Raw genomic sequence first — 18,431 nt, 5'->3', positions numbered from 1 at the left:
GATGCTATGTGGACAAACTCATAAGCACATTCTCTTCCACCACCCAGCCCTGAGTTTTAAGTAATGATACCAAAAATATGACTGAATTAAAAACTATAAAATTCATCACTGCTGAAAAAACAAAACAAACAAAATACATATGCAACAGTAGACCTGTATTAGAATATAAAACAAACTTCTAAAATTCAACAATGAAAAAGCAAATAACCTAGTGAAAAAAAGATGAGCAAAGGATCTGAAAAGATACTTCACCACAGAAGGTATGTGAAAGGCAATTAAGCACATGAAAAGATATTCATCAGCCAGTGGAGATATGAAATTCAAACCACAATGAGGTACCGCCACACATTTAATAGAATGGCTAAATTTTTAAAAATTGAAATACCAAGTAAATATGGAACAACTTAAATTCTTATACATTGCTGGTGGGAATGAAAATGGTAGGGCAACATAAACCTACCATATCATTCAATAATCCCATTCCTAAGCACTGATCACGAAAATTTAAGTTTACATAAAAACCTGTACATGAATGTCTATAACAACTCTATAGTCACAAGAAATTAGAAATAAATAATATTCTTCTGTGGGTTAATGAACAAACTGTGATACATCCACACAATGGCATACAACTCAGCATAGAAAGGAACAGACTATTGCTTAACCCAATAACTTGGATGAATCTCAAAGGCATTATGCCAAGTGAAAGCCAGTTACTATAGTACTCTATTTATACGACACTCTTTAAAAAATGAAAACTACTGAGATGGAGAGTATCTCACTGATGTAACCTTTACTATGATAATATACTATTTTTTGTGATAGGTATACAAACACACTATTATAATAATAATATATATTATAATAATATATATAATAATGCTCAAAAAGTTTAATCACCACAGGGTTATTATGACTTTCAATTCTAGTTCTCTGCTTTTTCCTCTGGGTCCCCAATTCATTTATCTAACTTCCCTTGGATATCTCATCATCACCACAAACTTAACATGTCCCAAAATGAATTCATTGTATCTCCCATAAATCCAAATAAATGCATAACAATTCACTCAAGCACCTAAGCCAGAAATATGGTGTCATCTTTGAATGTAAGTTTTGTGAATTACACGATTAGGATAGTGTGACATAACAAGAAATGTATGTTTGACCTCTGCCCTCCCAGTCCTTGTAATTTCCTGGGTAAAGGGGTGACAGGAGCATCTTTGTTATTTGGACTTAGACACCTGGTTATAGGCACAAGAGATTCTAAGACCTTTAAAATCTTAAGACAGGGAATACAAATGTTGTTTTTGTATGTGAATAATATGACTGGTGGCTGAAATCTCCTGGCTAGCTTCAGGATAGAGACTAACTGTCACAGGTACCAACCATCTGACTAGAGGGAACCTTCAACTTCATCCCTTCAACCTCTGGGCAGGAGAAAGACTAAGATCAAGTTCAAACATCAATAAACAATGATTTAATCAATCATGCACACATAATGGAGACCCAATAAACAACCCAAACTGATGAAGCTCTTAGCCAATGAATGCATGCAGATGAACACATCCATATCTCACCTCCACAAAGACTGAAGTTCCTGTGCTCAGGACCCTGCCAGATTGTCTTACATACTTCTTTATCTTTCTATTCACTTATATTCTTTGCAATATTGTTTGTTTGGGGTCCTGGAGATTGAATCCATGGCCTTCACACTGAGCTACATCCCTGACCTCACAAGGTTGTGCTGAGTCGCTAAATTGTCCAGACAAGGCTCAAATTTCCATACTACTGCCTCAGCCTCCCACAGTGCTGAGATTACATGTTTGTGTCACCAAGCCTGGCTGTAGTATTCTTTATTAAAAAAAAAAAAAGTACACATATGCTTTTGCTAGTTCTGTGAGCTACTCTAATACATTACTGAGTCCATGAAAGTGGTCACAGGAACTCCTTATTTACACCTAATGGGTCAGAAGTACTGGGCTACAGAAAAAAAAGTCACTGTCTACAGTAGGAGACATCTTGTGAAACTAAGCACTTAACTCATGGGGTCTCCACTAACTCTGGGTAGTGTTGAAGCCAGGAGACAGAAGAAAGGGCACAGGTCCTAAATAGTTAACCTAAATAAACTGAAGGTGAGAACTTAAGTGAGTTGAAATACAAAAGGCCCAAATAATTAACTTAAGCAAACTGACTATCAGGGCCTAATGGAATGCAAAGGACAGGACAGGTTCCTAAACAAACTAGAAGGAGCCTTGGAGGGATAGAATACAAACAGAACAAACTACTTTCCAGACATCAAAACCCTGGCAGCAACTAGTAGCATCCCTGAATTCTGTCACATTCACCTGTACCAAAAACTGTACAAAAGAGCTTGGACTCAAACATCAATTTTCTCTTTCACTTTTTGGAAACCCCTTCCCAGATATTAAAGAGGCTCTTGACATTCTTCCTAAATAAACATGTACTCAGTCATTCCCCACTGTTTGCTGTTTTGTTAGCTTCAATCTTTTATTGCCCCAAAACAAGGACCCAGAGCAGGAAGAAACTAGTAACAGTGGCAGAATTGAATTGCAGGCTCATATCGTGTCCAGAGAGCTGGAGAATTGCTTTATGTATGTATGAGTAGTACATCTGGTATCATAAGTCTGAGAGTTTTTCTTTTAGTAACTTGATCTATAGTACTACTGTATCTCCAGCAGCTCTACTTACACATTTGTGTTGAGTAAATGAATAAAGAAGACTGGTTCTTCTTTCCTTTTACCCACACAACCATCAAGTTCAAATGACTCTTATTTGGTATCTCTCCATCCCCACTGCCACCCTCTTGCTTCAGTCATTATCTCTTATCTGCATGCTGCTGCAATGGCTTCTAAAGGTAATGGGAGTTTAGTTTTATTTTGTTTTTTGCCTACCTAACATCACACACATCCCTTTCAGAGAACTGTTCTTTACCAACCCTTTCTTTATTAATACTCTTGTCCTCTGTCACAACTGGTATTCTCTAAAGCAGGTATCCAAGAAGAGATTATTACAAACATTACCCTAACTTTATACACTTGTCTGGGGGTGGATATCAGATCTACATTAGGCCAGAGGTTACTTTATGGTAGCCAACCAAATTATCTAATTACCTGTTTGAAAATTCCTGAATATAATTTATTAAATACTTGCTATATTCCCTGCCTAAAAGTTCCTTTTTGCCATTTCTTGAATTGGCTAACTACTCTGTAGGCACAATGATAGTCACCACCTCCACTAAGAACTACTACAGTTTTCTCTTGTCTGAGATGGAAGTCATTTCTCTACCCTCTAGCAGGACTCTGTGTAGAACATTATCATGGTACTTCTCATGCCATATTTTAATAATATTGGTTTACTTATGCTATGCAATATGATCTGTTAGAGATGATCTCACCCACCCCCACCACCAATACTTGGAATTGAACTCAGGGCTCTCACAATATTTTTTTTAAGTTTTTTTTTTAAGACTTATTTCACTAAGCTGTCCTGATAGGGCCTGAGCTTTGGGTCCTCCTGCGTTGGCCTACCAGAGCACTGGGACTACAGGCACGACAACCAGTTTAGTAGTATGGCCATCCATTTTGAAAAGAGGAACAAAATAGGACAGCAAAGTAACAATATTCTAATTAAAGAAATAACTGCACTGGCTAATATATTAATAATACCAGCGGTAAGCATAAAATATGAGGTAAATTTTTGAAGCAAAAATAGTGACAACAGGTATTATGTTGAAAACAATCATATTTTTCTTCAGTACTGTATTATCTTTCTCCCACTGAACATTCCTAAGACAAGTCTTTTGTGATTAGGATGTCTTCTTTTTAGCAACTTTCTAACTTACCATAGATTCCAGAAACAGAATTATTGCAATGACCAGAATGGACCATAGAGTCTTTTATCTCCATTTATAGTAAATGCTGTTTTCTGTTTGAATGCCTAACATCAGGTTAGCCTTCAAAATACAACTTGCATTATCCTCTCCTCCTTGCCTCTTCTCCAACTGTATTGACCCTGTTGATTTAGAAATCTGTTTCTTTGATTAGACTTCGACGTCCTGCATCCCAGCAGGTATCACAATTTCTGATACAGTATACCGTAAACACCAAAATATTATGGAGTGTATTATCAAAACAGATTTGGAAGAAGCCATATAAATTTTTCCATGACAGTTTTATATGACACAGATTTTCAAAATGCATTTATTGTCACAGAAAATTCTAACAAACAGCACTAAGCTAACAGGTTGCTAAATTATTTATAAATAATTCAAAACTACTTTCAGGGTAGAGGGAAGCAATACTGGGGATTGAACCCAGGGCCTTCACACTGAGCTACAACCCCAGTCCTTGTTTCATTTTTTAATTCTGAGATAGGGTTTTGCTAAGTTGCTAAGGTGCCCAGGTAGGGTTTGAATTTACAATACTTTTGACTCAGCCCGAGCACTAGAATTATAGGTGCACCATGCCTGGCTTATATCCAACTTGTTAAAAAATAACTTAAGATTGGAATAATTTGACTTTTTCAGAAAACTGATGTCATTACAACAAAATGGATGAGAGATATTCCCAGTAAATACACATAATCTGGCATGAACTACTGCCTGAGCAGTCTTAGAATAATTATAAATGTTATTTGCCAAATTTCCAATTTTTATACATATTTCAAGTTAATGTAGACTGTGCAATATATGAGCATACTTTTGGTTAAAGTACTTAATATAGTGTATAACATTCAATAAATATATGTTAAATTTAAATTGTACAAAATGATGAACAAAGTATTTTGCACAGATTAAATTTTCATACACATAGGCAAAAAGATACTTCAATACTACAGACTCATGAAAATAGTGAAATCATTGTTACAGTGCCACTAAGTAGGGCCTGAGAACACAAAAGGAGATGGGGATGTCAACTGAGCCAGCCTAGTAAACTCTTGACTCATACCATGTAAAAAGAATTTTAGAGTTAAAGTAATAATTCCAGCTAGAGTAACTGGAGAAGACATGCTCTGATGCACAGGTTCAGGATGGCCTGCTCACAACAGCAGGAGCCTAGCTCTTAAGGATTACTGGAGGTGGGCCAGGGTCCAGTGATTCATTATTTCACCTTTAGTTTCCATAGCTCCAGAGGAATTCTTAGGGCTTGAAAGATAATTTGGTTCCTATCAGATGATCTTCCTTGCTCAGGAGGGGGCTGGCTTATTTAGTTATGAGATAACTGTTTCTGCTTAGCGGGAGGTAATTTCATCATGGGATCATCTTCAAGGCTCTACTTTTCCTAGAACCTAGGTGATACTTGGTTTAGAGACTTCCAGACTTCCTTCCCGAGGGGTCTAGAATTGAACATTGTGCAAGCTTTCAGTTGAGTATCCCTGTAAACTCTGAAAATTGTATCAGTTACTCTTACCTCAGTGTCCTATGTCTTGGAGGGCAGAGGTGCTGAGGAATGAAAGCTGGGCCTTTCGAATGATCTATATCCCAGCCATTTTTTAATCTTTATTTTTTGAGACAAAGTCTTGCTAAGTCATTAAGTTGCTCAGACTGGGCTGGAACACATGATCCTCCTCCCAGAACATCCCGAAAGTACTGATACCACAGCCATGTGCCACTAATATAAATAGTACAATTGAGGCTACAGAGCCCCCCCGCTTCCACTTTGTGCTGGACTACTCACCTGAGCAACACTCCAGGGGCCAACCTACCACCACCAACCTTGTCTGGAGGACAAAGACTCCTAAGCCTGCTCTGGAAAATTCCAAAATTTGAAACCAAGATGTATACACATCAGGCCTGCTGTCATGACCTGCACTAACCTTCCTTCACCTGGGCTCACTGAAGTTTCATGCATTTGACTGCATCTCATACACACAATTATAACAGAATGAGTCATGAAAAAGGATACACCCAACAAAGGCTGCTGGCATGACTCAGCACCCCATTAGTCACACTCTGGGAAGACCCCAAAGGGAGGATCTCCAGCACCTGCACAACATTTGAAATCAACTTTATGCCCCTAGCAATTGTGCCATTTTTCTGTCACAGGGACAAGCCCAGTACTTAATAAACTTTGTTGTTTTTTCCTTACTGTTGCATGCCACATCCAATTCTTTGATTCTTTGTTCATCCCACACAAGAACCTAGAAACCTGTCTTAGACCTCTTCACCCACAGTACCACCACCACACTGTACTGTAACCTGTTTTGAAGGTGAATGAGATAAGGTAGGTTAATTTAGGGATTAAAAAATCCTGCAACAGAGATACATCCCATGTGATTAGTGTATCTATGAACAGAGTCTTGCTTAGATCTGATGCAGTGTTGAGGTAAAAAGGAGACAAAAATGGGAGTTTTTTTGTCCCTTTCTACCTATTTATTTCTTCTACCTCAATAGAATTAGTGTTATATGTTTATTATATATCTTTTTGTCACTGTTACTTCAATGATGATATATCCTGTTAGTTATAGAAATAATTTTACAAAAGATTTTATGAGAAAGTTTGCATGGAATTACTATGCAAAGGGTGGCAGTACATACCACTCTAAAATGGTACTTTAGTATAAAGGTTATTTTGAGTTAAAGGCACTAGAAAAACAGCAGATGCAAGAAGGTCACTCTTGGGGGGGGGGTTGTTCTGGGAATCGAACTCGGGTCCTTGTGCTTGCGAGGCAGGCAGCAGAACCACAGAGCTAAATCCGCAGCCCAAGAAGGGCACTATGACCTTCCTTTTTTTCCTGAAGGAAGGTAAAACTCCTATATGAAAGACACATTCCCTGTTTCAGGGAAAGAAAAATATTTTTATTACCAAAGATGAGAAGTCGTACTTGAGATATTTGTACAAACCGGTTTTGCTAAATGAACTATTACCTTGCTACTTATTCCTCTGTGGTTAATTAACCGTCCTCACTCAAGCCCCTCTCTCTTGTCACTGTAAGTAACTACTCTTTCTCCAACTTAGTATAATAAGTATTCGGCTCTGATTCTCTGGGTCTTCATTTTCCTATGGGGGCTTCCATGTACATGTAAAAATCTGTATTTTTTTCCTGTTAATCTGTCTTTCATCAGTTCAGCTGTCAAGACCAGTTGAAGCCCATAGAAGGCAGTACTAAAGTTTGCCTCTCCTATCTATGCAAAAAACAGAGCCTCATTCTAACAGTAAAGACATTTTTAATGTTACTTGCTCCTTTAATTCACTAAAAATAAAATATTTAAATATTTTCTTAAGAGGCAAACAAAATCTGGCTTGTCTTCTTACATGACCGGATTACTTTCTAGCTTAGCAAGATACTGACGATGCCTCAAAAACTCCTATAAAGAACTAAGATTTTTGTTCTTTTTTTTTTTTGGTCACTGTTCATGTTTGTTGTTGTTTTTGAGTTAGGGTCACACTACATAGTCCGGGCTGGCTCTGAACTTGCTATGTGTCCTTGGATGGCCTTTAATTTGTAACCCACCAGCTTCACCTTCTCAAACACTGAGATTACAGGCATGTACTACTATGCCTGGCTGAAGAGGGTTTATTTTTATTGCTGTTGTTGGTTTCTTGTTTGTCAAATTTTTTGTTTGTTTGCAGTACTAGGGATTGAGCCCAGGATCTTCACACTGACTACATCTCTAGCCCATTTTTAATGTTTTGAGACAAGGTCTCACTAATTCACCAAGTTGCCCAGCTTGGACCTGAACTTATGAGCCTCTTGTCTCAGTCTCCCAGAGTGCTAGGATTACAAGTATATGCCACCACATCCAGCTAGAAACATATTCTAGAGAACCTGGAAGGACAGGAATCTATGATTGTTGTACTAAGTAAATTTTAAAAAGACTGCTTGTTCTTCTTGTAGCATCTCACCCACTTCTATCATTAACTTTTCACTATTATGAGAACCTCTCTAGATTTTTATTAAAATCCCCATATATTGGGCCAGGGATTTAGCTCAGTGGTTCTGCCACCTGCCTTGCAAGCACAAGGTCCCAAGTTTGATCCATGGTACAAAAAAAAAAAAAAAAAAAAAAAATCCCATATATTAATGACAACACCTCAAAACTGTATTATATGTATGTGCACGAGCACATACCTGAGATCAAGGGTTTTTATTTGAAATATTTATAGTTTTGTAAGCAAGCAAAAAATTAGAAACAGATGAAAAATTTGACTACATTAAAATAATTTATTGGTTTAACTTGGTGGCAATACAATGGTGGCAAGCATTACTGTATGTCAAAAAACAGAGTAGGAAAAACACAGCATTAAGAACAAAACTATATATTTAATTCATTATTTAAATCCCTTTTAAAAATCAGAAATCAGTACTTCCGGGAAGATAGCAGAATGGTGAGCAGCAGAGAAATAGCCTCTCCAAGATCTGGTATCCAGAAGCTGGAATATAGCAACATGAGGAAGAGAAGAAAGAGGGAAGTGGGGCCCCACAACCCAGGAAGAATCTGAAGCAAGAAGTGAAGCCCACAGGGTGAGTGAGGAGAGAAATTTCAAGGAAGAAGAGGGTGGTAGGTGCCACTTTATTCCTGAGCTCTGATACCTGCATAGGAGGGGAAGCTTGAACCTGCAGATGCACAGTGATTACTAGCAGCCCCAGAGGCCTCCACAGAGATACACAGCAGTGGAATGGAACAGTAGATGCAGCAGACTTCAGTGGCTGATGACTTATTTGCGTTCAGATGTCCCCAAGAGAGGGCGAATGATCAGTAACCATCTTGAAGAGGAGCCAACTAAGCTCAGAATTCAGAACAGCTACAAGCTGGCTCCATGTAGTGGCTTCCAGTGTGACAGGGAAGCTGCCAAGTTCAGGTCAGCAGGAGGTCAAGGAGCAAGAGTTCAAGCTGGTAAGGGGCACAGAGACTGCTGTAGGCTCAACAAATCTGGTTCAGGCCTCACAGTCAGAAACCAGCCTGAACTTCAGTGAAAACTAAAAGGTGTGGGTTTGCTGGGATTATTGACTACCCCACCATAAAGCTACGGCTGTCTTGCTGGGATTCATCAACTCAGATCTGGACTCTATCTGTCACGCTGTCCACCAGTGACATCAGACCATTGTCTGCCAGTGATAGGCAGACACACATTGTGAAGTGGACATTTATTTTCCTTTTTGTTTTTCCTCTCTTTTCTGGTTTTTGTTTTGTTTTTTCTTGATCTTTTGTTCTTGTTTTTATATGAGTGTAAACACAATTTCTAGGTTTTGTTATTGTTTTCTGTTCTCATATTTCTTCCTTGTTCCTTTGTCTCCTGTCTCATTCAACAGTTTCCCAGAGTTTGTGTGATCTTCATTTATCCTCCAGCCTTGCTTCTAATCTCTTTCTCTTTCTATTTCTCTATTTTCCCCCTCACCCTTCTTAAATTTTCTCCCCTCAAGCCAGGCATGGTGGCCCATGACTGTAATCCCAGCACTCAGGAAGCTGAGGAAAAAGGATCGCCATGAGTTCTAGGCCAGCCTGGGCTACTAGTGAGTTCAGGGCCAGTCTGAACAACAAAAGGAGGTCCTGCCTCAAAAAACAAACAATGAAATGGAGTACTACTCAGCCATGAGAGTGAGAAACTAGAGACATTTATAGCTAAATGGATGCACATTGAGACCATACTCTTAAGTGAAATAAACAGGATACACTAAATACTAAATAGTTTCTCTGGTGTGAGAAAATGAAAGTGTAAATAAGGATTAAAATGTATAATAGATAATGCAAAACAGGACATCTGCTCTCCCTCCGGCCTGCTTGGGCCCCTGCAGGACTGGGTAGCCGCGCCCACCCCTGCCAGCGCCGCCATTGCTCCTGCACAAGGAAGGTAGCCATGTGGGCGCCCATGAAACCACCCCCCCAAACCTCCTGATTGTGTCAGTCCCTGGACCCACTCTGCAGAGGAATAGACGGTTATAAAGGGTATTTTTCTGGGCTCCCAACTTTGAACATCTTTAAAGAAAGGGCAGGGGAAACCTGCAGTAGAACTATGTGGAGGTCGGGGAACTCAATCTGGGCCTTGCTCCTGAGGTCAGTTTGCATCGTGGGGGTCTGCCATCAGCTGGCTGAGATCAGGGGATTTAGTTCTGCACATGGCTGCACACGTTGTATGTTATGACAGCAGAGATACAGTCTGAAAGAGGCCCTTCAAAGTCATTTTTTTTCTGTCTTTTCCTCATTCCACTCTGCAAATGCTTCCTTTTTTCTGTCCTAATTCTCCAACTCAGTCTCTTGCTCCACCATATTATCCCTCATCTCCCTTTCTGTTCCTGCTCCTGCCCTAACTCAGATTTCTTCTTTTATCATTTTTTTTCTTTATGTTCTTTTCTTCTGTCATTTTACCTCACTCAAGGGTCAATAGTTTCAAGGGAAAGCGAGCCCCTATTACTGTTAAGGGGACATGTTCTTGTCCTTATATTTGCACTCTGTCTATCCCTTTTGAATTGAACAGTTTCCTAAAGATTGTGTGGTCAATTCTATGTCCTCTGGCTTCACTTGAAACTTTCTCCAATTCTTTTACTTTATCTACTCCTCTTGTCCTAACTCTGTCTAAGCCCCCATCCTAAATGGTAAATATGCTATATTGAAAAGTTTATTCACTGCAAACATATTTTGGGCTGGTTCTTGATTTTAATTTAACTCACATGGTTTAAAGGTGATAGATTAATGACTCCCATAAGAGGTCAATTTGCAAGTTGTGCTTCATCCTATTGTGTTACTGACTGTATCAATTGGGATGAAGGATTGTGATTGATTTAATGAGTTGTTTTCTCTGATACTATGAAAATGAGAATGTCTATGAGTCATTAGAGACTCAAAAGCTAAAGCGCAACTGTATCAGGAAGATTTAATAACCCATAAATTAAATCAAGGACAAACCAACAACAAAAATAAAAAGGAGAAAACACTTAAGCAAGACACAAAGACAGACTTCAAGTTCACCAATTGCAAACAATAGGGCAAAGGAGGATGAAAAGTCTGATAGTGAACCACCAGGACACTCTGAACTCACAGCACAGGAAGTAACAAAACAGATCAACCAGGCTCTAGAAAAATTCAAAACAGAAATAATTTCCCAGATAACCATAGAGATGGTGAGCAAAATGAAAGTCATGATTCAAGACTCTAGAACAGAAACTGACAAAAACATAGATGAGCTCAGGGCCATGATAGAAGCTATGAAGGCCCAGCATAAGAAAGAAATGGAAACAATGAATGCCCAACATAGGAAAGAAATGGAATCCATAAAACAGATATCCAGGAGATTAAAAACTCCATTGAAAGTGTTCGCAACAGAATAAAAGAATGAGAAGATAGAATCTCAGACATAGAAGATAAGATTGCAGTCAGTGACCATGAAAAGAGAGGTCTCTTAAAAACAGTAGGAGATCATGACAAATCAATCCAACAACTCCTAGACAATGCAAAGAAGAATAACAAGACTGATAAGAATCTATGAAGTAGCAGGAGAAAATACAAATGACTTTAAAAAGCTGTTCACAGAATTAATGACAGAAAACTTCCCAAAGCGGGGGGTGGGGGGGGATTTGACATACAGATAAGTGAGGCATATAGGACTCCAACTAGCTGTGATCAAAAACAATCTACACCTAGACATATAATAATCAAGATCCCAGAAACCTAACAGAAGAACAAAATACTATAAGCAGTAAGAGAAAAGAAACAAATCACATGCAAAGGAAAGCCCATCAGAATCACAGCAGACTTTTCAACACAAACCCTCAGGTCAAAGAGAGCCTGGAGTGAGGTATTTCAAGTCCTAAAAGAAAAAAACCTCCAACCTTGACTTATGTATCCTGGAAACTCTCTTTCAAAATGGATGGGGAAATAAGATACTTCCATGACAAAGAACACCTGAGAAACTTCATGAATACCAAACCAGCACTACAAGGAATTCTAAACAATATCGTAGAAAAAGGCAATAAAGGTCACAACACCATGAGGCCCAACAGAGCAAATCAGATAGGCATGGCAAGAAACTAAAAGGAGAGGGCAAAAAATGAAAAAGAGTCAACAAAAGGACAATAATATGACAATAATAATTCAGTACATTTCAGTTATAACCATCAATGTCAATGGTCAATTCACCAATCAAGAGAAATAGACTGGCAGTATGGATTAAGAAGCAAAATCCAGGGCCAGGGATTTAGCTCAGTGGTTCGGTGGCCTGCCTGGCAAGCACAAGGACCGAGTTCAATCCCCAGTACAGGAAAAAAAAAAGAAGTAAAATCCAACAATATGTTGTATACACGAAACACACCTAGAGGTTCCATTTGACCCAGCCATCCCTCTGCTGGGTATCTTTCCAAGAGAACTAAAAGAATCATATCACAGAGAAGTATGTGCACCCATGTTTATAGTGGCACAGTTTGTAATAGCTAAATCTTGGAAAGAGCCTATTTGCCCATCTGTTGGAAACTGGATAAAGAAGTTGTGGGTTTTCTATAAAATGGAATATTACTCAGCCATAAAGAACGAGAAAATAGATTCATTCATAGGAAAATGGATACATATTGAAGATATACTCCTAGTAAATACTGAATAGTTTCCCTGGTGTAAATAATCTGCAACAATGCATAAGATTCTAATAAGATTACTGACATTTAGAAATGGGAAGAAAGGAGCTAAAGGTGTAGGGAAGGTGGGATGGGTAGGGCAAGAGTAAAAAGGGAAAAGAAAAAAATGTGAGAGAATGAAAAGATGAAAATAAAGTGTTTGTAGATGGGGAGGGGAGGAGGGGGTGAAGGGAGGGCAGAGGTAAGGGGAAAAAATGAGAATCAAGACTTGTCATGTAGAGGTACAAGATCCCAACAATGAATGTAACTGTACTGTATCTCTAAAATGTACTAATAAACTCAATTAAAGCTGAAAAAAAAAAAAAGAAAGAAACACACCTAGTGCAAAAAGAAGCCCATAGACTGAAAGTGAAAGGATGGAAAATAATTCTCCATGCAACAGGAGTCCAGAAAAAAGCAGGGGTAGCAATCTTATTCGCAGACAAAGTAAATTTCAAACCAAAACTGATTAAAAGAGACAAAGAAGGCCACTATATCCTTGTAAAGGGAACAATTCAAGAGGAAGAGATGACAATTATAAACATATATGCACCAAATATTAATACCCCCAACTATATAAAACAAGTATTAAGTACAATGAAAAATCAAATAAGCACTAATACAATTGTAGTGGAGGATCTAAATACCCCACTATCACAAACAGACAGATCATCTAGGCAAAAAAATCAACAACAAAATACTAGAACTGAACCAAGCTTCTGAACACATGGACTTATAAGACGTCTACAGAGTGTTCCACCCCACAAAATCAGAATGTACATTCTTTTCGGCTGCACATGGGTCATTCGCTCCAAGATAGACCACATATTAGCTCACAGAACAGGTTTGAATAAATGCAAAAGAATCAAAGTTATTTCCTGTATATTATCAGATCATAGTGCAATTAAGCTGGAGATCAATAGCATAAGAAACCATAGAACTCCACAAACACATGGAAATTGAACAACACTCTCCTGAACAATCAATGGATCACAGAGGAAATTAAAGAAGAAATCAGGCAGTTTTTACAAATAAACGAAAATACCAATACAACATACAGGAATCTATGGGACACAATGAAAGCAGTTCTACTTGGAAAATTCATAGAATTGAATGCCCACACTAGGAAAACAGAACAAGCTCAAATAAACAACCTAATGATGAATCTTAGACTCCTAGAAAAACAAGAGCAAGAAAAACCCAAAGCTCATATAAGAGAGGAAATTATAAAGATTAGAGCAGAAATCAATGCAATGGAAACTAAGAAAGCAATACAAAAAAATAAATGAATCGAAGAGTTTGTTTTTTGAAATAAATAAAATTGATAAACCCTTAGCTAACCTTATCAAAAAAAGGAAAGAAAAGGCTCAGATCCATGCAATTAGGAATGAAAAAGGTGAGGTCACAACAGATCCAACAGAAATCCAGACGATAGTCAATACCTACTCTGAGAAACTGTACTCTAATAAAATGGAAAACACAGAAGAAACGGACAGATTTCTAGATACTTATGAATTACCAAAGTTGAACAAAGAAGATAAAAACATTTTAAACATCCCAATTACAATCAGTGAAATTGAAAATGTAATTAAAAATTTACCAACAAAGAAAAGCCCAGGTCCTGATGGATTCACTGTTGAATTTTACAAGACATTTAGAGAAGAACTACTGCCATTACTCTTCAAGCTTTTCAATGAAATTGAAAGGGAAGCAATATTTCCAAATTCATTCCTGGAAGCAAGTATAACTTTGCTTCCCAAACCAGGGAAAGATGCAACTAAAAAAGAGAACTACAGGCCTATCTACTTATTGAATATAGATGCAAAAATCCTTAATAAAATACTAGCAAAAAGAATACAGGGGATCATCAAGAAGATCATACATCCTGATCAAGTCAGATTTATTCCAGGGATGCCAGGATGGTTCAACATACATAAGTCAATAAATGTAATACAGTATATTAACAAAGTCAAGGACAAAAACCATATGAACATTTCAAAAGATGCAGAAAAAGCATGGTGACAATAATCTGGGATACTAGAAGCCTGGATGTAAAGGTGAGTGAGATCTTTATAATTACCTGGTGTTTAGATACTACTAAAGGGAGATACCTGACATGCACAAAGAACAGACCTTAGTGTAGAGGTTAACCAATTCAGCAAGTTTTCAAATCCCAGTGATCGGCTCTTCATCAGAGCTGCCTCATATAAAAACATGCTTTTCCTCTCTGCGGAAAAATACTATTTACCCTAGCCTCTATAGTTCTTTAAAACATAATGTCTGGGAAATAACAGAATAATGTTGGTTTATGTGAAGAAGTAAAATGTGATCTATAAACAAGTGATAAAGAAAAGAACAAATAACCTAGATATGGGAATTAGCAGAACATCAACTATTACACTATTATTATTAGGTATCACAAACAAGTTAAGAAATAAGAGATAAGCCAGACATTATAACCTCAGTACTTTGGGGAAGTCGAGGCATGAGGATTCCAACTTCAAGTCCAGACTGGGGAAATTATCAAATTAAAAAATAAAAAATAAAGTAAAATGTCTCAAAATAAAAAATAAAAAAGAGCTGAGGGTACAACTCAATGCAAAGGCCAGGGTTCAATACCCAGTACCTGAATTAATTAATTAATTATTTTGAAAAGACTAGAGAAAAATGAAAAGATAAAGTTTCAACAGAGAAATGGAATACATTTTGTAGACAAAGTAGATATTCTACAGCTAACAGTCACTACTTAAAATTAAGAATTCACTGGCTGACTGAACACAGTAATAGAAAGTATTGACAGATTGCAAGAGAGGTGAATGCACATTAATCAAAGAAGTAAGAGAAAGAAAGAAGAGGGGTAGGTGAAGGAAGAAGAGGAAGAGAAGAAGAGCAAGAGGAAGAAAATATATTTTAAGAGCTATAAGGGAGGATAAAACCAAATAGTCTAACATACAAACTAAATCCCCCCCCAAAAGGTGGGAAAAAAGGTAGAAAAAAAACTTTAAGAGATAATGGTTAAGCCTTTTCAGAGGGAAAAAGAAATAAAACACACAAAACAAAAAGCTCACAAAAATCAAACAAGATAACAGAGGGAAAGGCTCTTAGCTGTGAAATTAGGGCTGGTTGCCAGGGAAAACAACTGAGCAGAGGTCTGAAACTTTCAGACTTGCTGTCTAAACTCTGGGCAAAGGAGAAAGACTGAATTTAGTTATTCATATCTACACAAAGAAGTCTACGTAAAAACCAGAAAGGATGAGGCTTAGAGGATTTTTGGGTTGGTGAAAACACAGAAGTGTTGGGAGGATGGCACACTCAAAAAAGGGCATGCAAGCTCAGTGCCCGTGCCCCACACCTTGCTCTGTCTCTCTCTTCCATGTACTATTCCTGAATTGTGTTCTTTTATAATTAATAGTAACCTTCTAAGTAAACTATTCTCCTGAGTTCTGCAAGCTAAAACAATCAAACCTGAGGGTCACGGAAACCTTTCAATTTGTAGCCAAATCAAACAAGTTGTGGATCAGCTGGAGATCCACCACTTGCAACTCACACCTGATGGGGAGAGGAGTAGCTTGTGGGACTGCCCAAAATCTTTGGGATCTGTGCTAAATCCATGAAGAGGGTGTTAGAATGGATCAAACTACAAAATATCTAGTTAGGATCAGCAGAGAAAAAAAAGAAAGAAATGAAATGTTGTGGGGGGAAACTCACATGTTTGAGAATGCTGCCATTAGCAGAAGAAAAATGAATTTTCCTTTAGTTGATGTAGAGGAGTTTTCCCTTCAGTGAGAATAATCAAGCAGGGTATGGTGATAAACACTTGTAATCCTAGAACTCTGGAAGGCTGAGGCAGCAGGACTACAAGCAGCCTGGGAAAATGAGCAACTCAGCAAGAGACCATGTCTCAAAAATTTAAAAAAGGGGCTGGGGATGTGGCTCAGTGTAAAGGACTTGGGTTCAATCTCTAAAACTTAAAAATAAATCATCATCATCATCATCATCACCATCTGGAAATTATCAACTATTTAAAACCAATAAATAGACTTTTAAATACCTAGAAGTCAAGAAGAAATCCCATTGGAAACTATAAAAAAAATTCTGAAATAAATGATGATGAATATACTATCAATGTAAACTTATAAAATGCCAGAAAATTAGGCAAAGACTGTAGAGTAGAATATATCCACCATCCATTAACAACAGCAAAATTCTACTACATTTCTCTTTAACATTCTCTCTGAAAATTTTGGCCAATTTATTTACCCTAAAAGCCCTTTGTTTTTTAAAAGCAAAAGAAAACAAAGAAGAACAAAAAATTATTCGTAAACTTTCATTTTGTTTTGTTTTGTTTGGTACCAGGGACTGAACTCAGGAACTTGCACTTGTGAGGCAGGTGCGGTGCCACTGAGCTTAATCCCCAGTCCCTATAAACTTTATTTTTAAAGTTGTAAAGATACTCAATTTATATTGTATTTTCTGTATAAATCCAGATACTCCCTGTTTTTAGGTTCCCTCAAAAAAAAAAAAACCTAGGACTAAAATAACTTCACTTGCTAATTTAAAAAATTAAAAAAAAAAAAAAGAATAGTTTCTCTGGTGTGAAAAACTAAAAGTATAAATTCTATAACTATACACAAATTGTATAACTGATAATGTGAAATAGGAAGAAAAGGGCTAAAGGTGTAAAGGAAGTGAGAACAGTAGGGAAAAGGAAATAAAGGACAAGAAAAAATATGAGAAAAGGAAAAAATGGAAACAAAGTCTGTAAATAGGGGAGGGTTGAGGGGGTGAAGGGGACCAGGGTGTGGGGAAAAAATGAGAACCAAGATCTGTCATGTAACCATACAAGATCCCAAAGATGAATGTAACTGTACTATATTGGTACTTAAAAAGTACCAATAAACTCAATAAGATTAAAATAAATAAAAATAAATAATAAATTTAAGTCTAGAAAATTCTTAATAAATAGATGCAGAGAAACATTACTCTCATTTGTTAGAAATGACTATTTTATCCTTCACAAATTTTTCCTTCACCTAACTGTTCCTGATAAGTATTCAAGTACTCCTGTCTTTAATAGAGTATGATAGCCCATAGAAATAAAACCTTTCTTTTATCTAAAATATTCAATAAAGTGTCAGCATTAATTTTGGTCTCTAAAAGAGCCTATATTTCTAAAATATCACACGCAATAAATGTAGCATAGTCACTTACCACTTGACCTATTTTTGCGACTTGATTTCCCACCAGTAAGAAGCATCTTGAGGCTATTCCGAAACATGGTTGTGCTATTCTAGTACAAGACTGTAAAAGAAAATGTAGGAAAATATGTTTAAAACACTTGATTTTTCTATTCAAGTTATCTCTAAGAATTAATCTTAAATGCATATAACAATTACTATGTTTAAATATACATGTTTGCCCCCACACACACACAAACACACGCACAATCTCTCAGTCAATATCCTCCCCTCAACTTATAATACCTTCAGATTTTCTTTTGGCAAGCTAATGGATATTCCATCTCACAAGACTACTGACATACATAAGTAGGTGTCCATCCTTTCTACATCCTCACCTATCAAAATCCTTACAATAGTACTTTGCAAAACATCTCTCTCTCAAGAAATTTTAGCATATTTACAACATATTTTAGTGTGTCCTGTCCAAAAATAAAATCCAACTCTACATTCCCCCATGGTCCACAGACTGCTCCTATATCTTTGCTCTTTTTCACAGCAGCTCCCAAAAGTGTCATCAGTACTTGGTGTGCCCAGTATGCTGCACAGAGTAAACATGAAGTAGAACACAAGCCAACAGACAATATCCAAACCAACCAAAACACAAAACATAAAGGCTGAAAATGTAGAAAA

At 37.3% G+C, this 18,431-nt stretch overlaps 1 protein-coding gene across 6 annotated transcripts in view; it reads right to left on the bottom strand.

Moving 5' to 3' along the window:
* The window catches only part of Tanc2 (tetratricopeptide repeat, ankyrin repeat and coiled-coil containing 2), a 341,666-nt gene extending 323,807 nt beyond the window's left edge, over window positions 1–17,859 (bottom strand). For all 6 annotated transcript variants that reach the window (XM_010637504.1, XM_010637505.1, XM_010637506.1 and 3 more), the window contains exon 1: window positions 17,773–17,859. In XM_010637504.1, coding sequence (XP_010635806.1) covers window positions 17,773–17,839 — 67 coding nt within the window. In that variant the 5' untranslated portion in view covers window positions 17,840–17,859. The remainder of the gene's footprint in view (window positions 1–17,772) is intronic.
* Window positions 17,860–18,431: the final 572 nt, after the last annotated feature.

This window comes from Fukomys damarensis, unplaced genomic scaffold (assembly GCF_012274545.1).
Source record: "Fukomys damarensis isolate Sample0158 unplaced genomic scaffold, DMR_v1.0_HiC HiC_scaffold_23, whole genome shotgun sequence".
NCBI classification, from domain to species: domain Eukaryota; kingdom Metazoa; phylum Chordata; class Mammalia; order Rodentia; family Bathyergidae; genus Fukomys; species Fukomys damarensis.
Note: the sequence above shows the minus strand (reverse complement) of the source record. Positions and strands in the feature narration are given on the sequence as shown.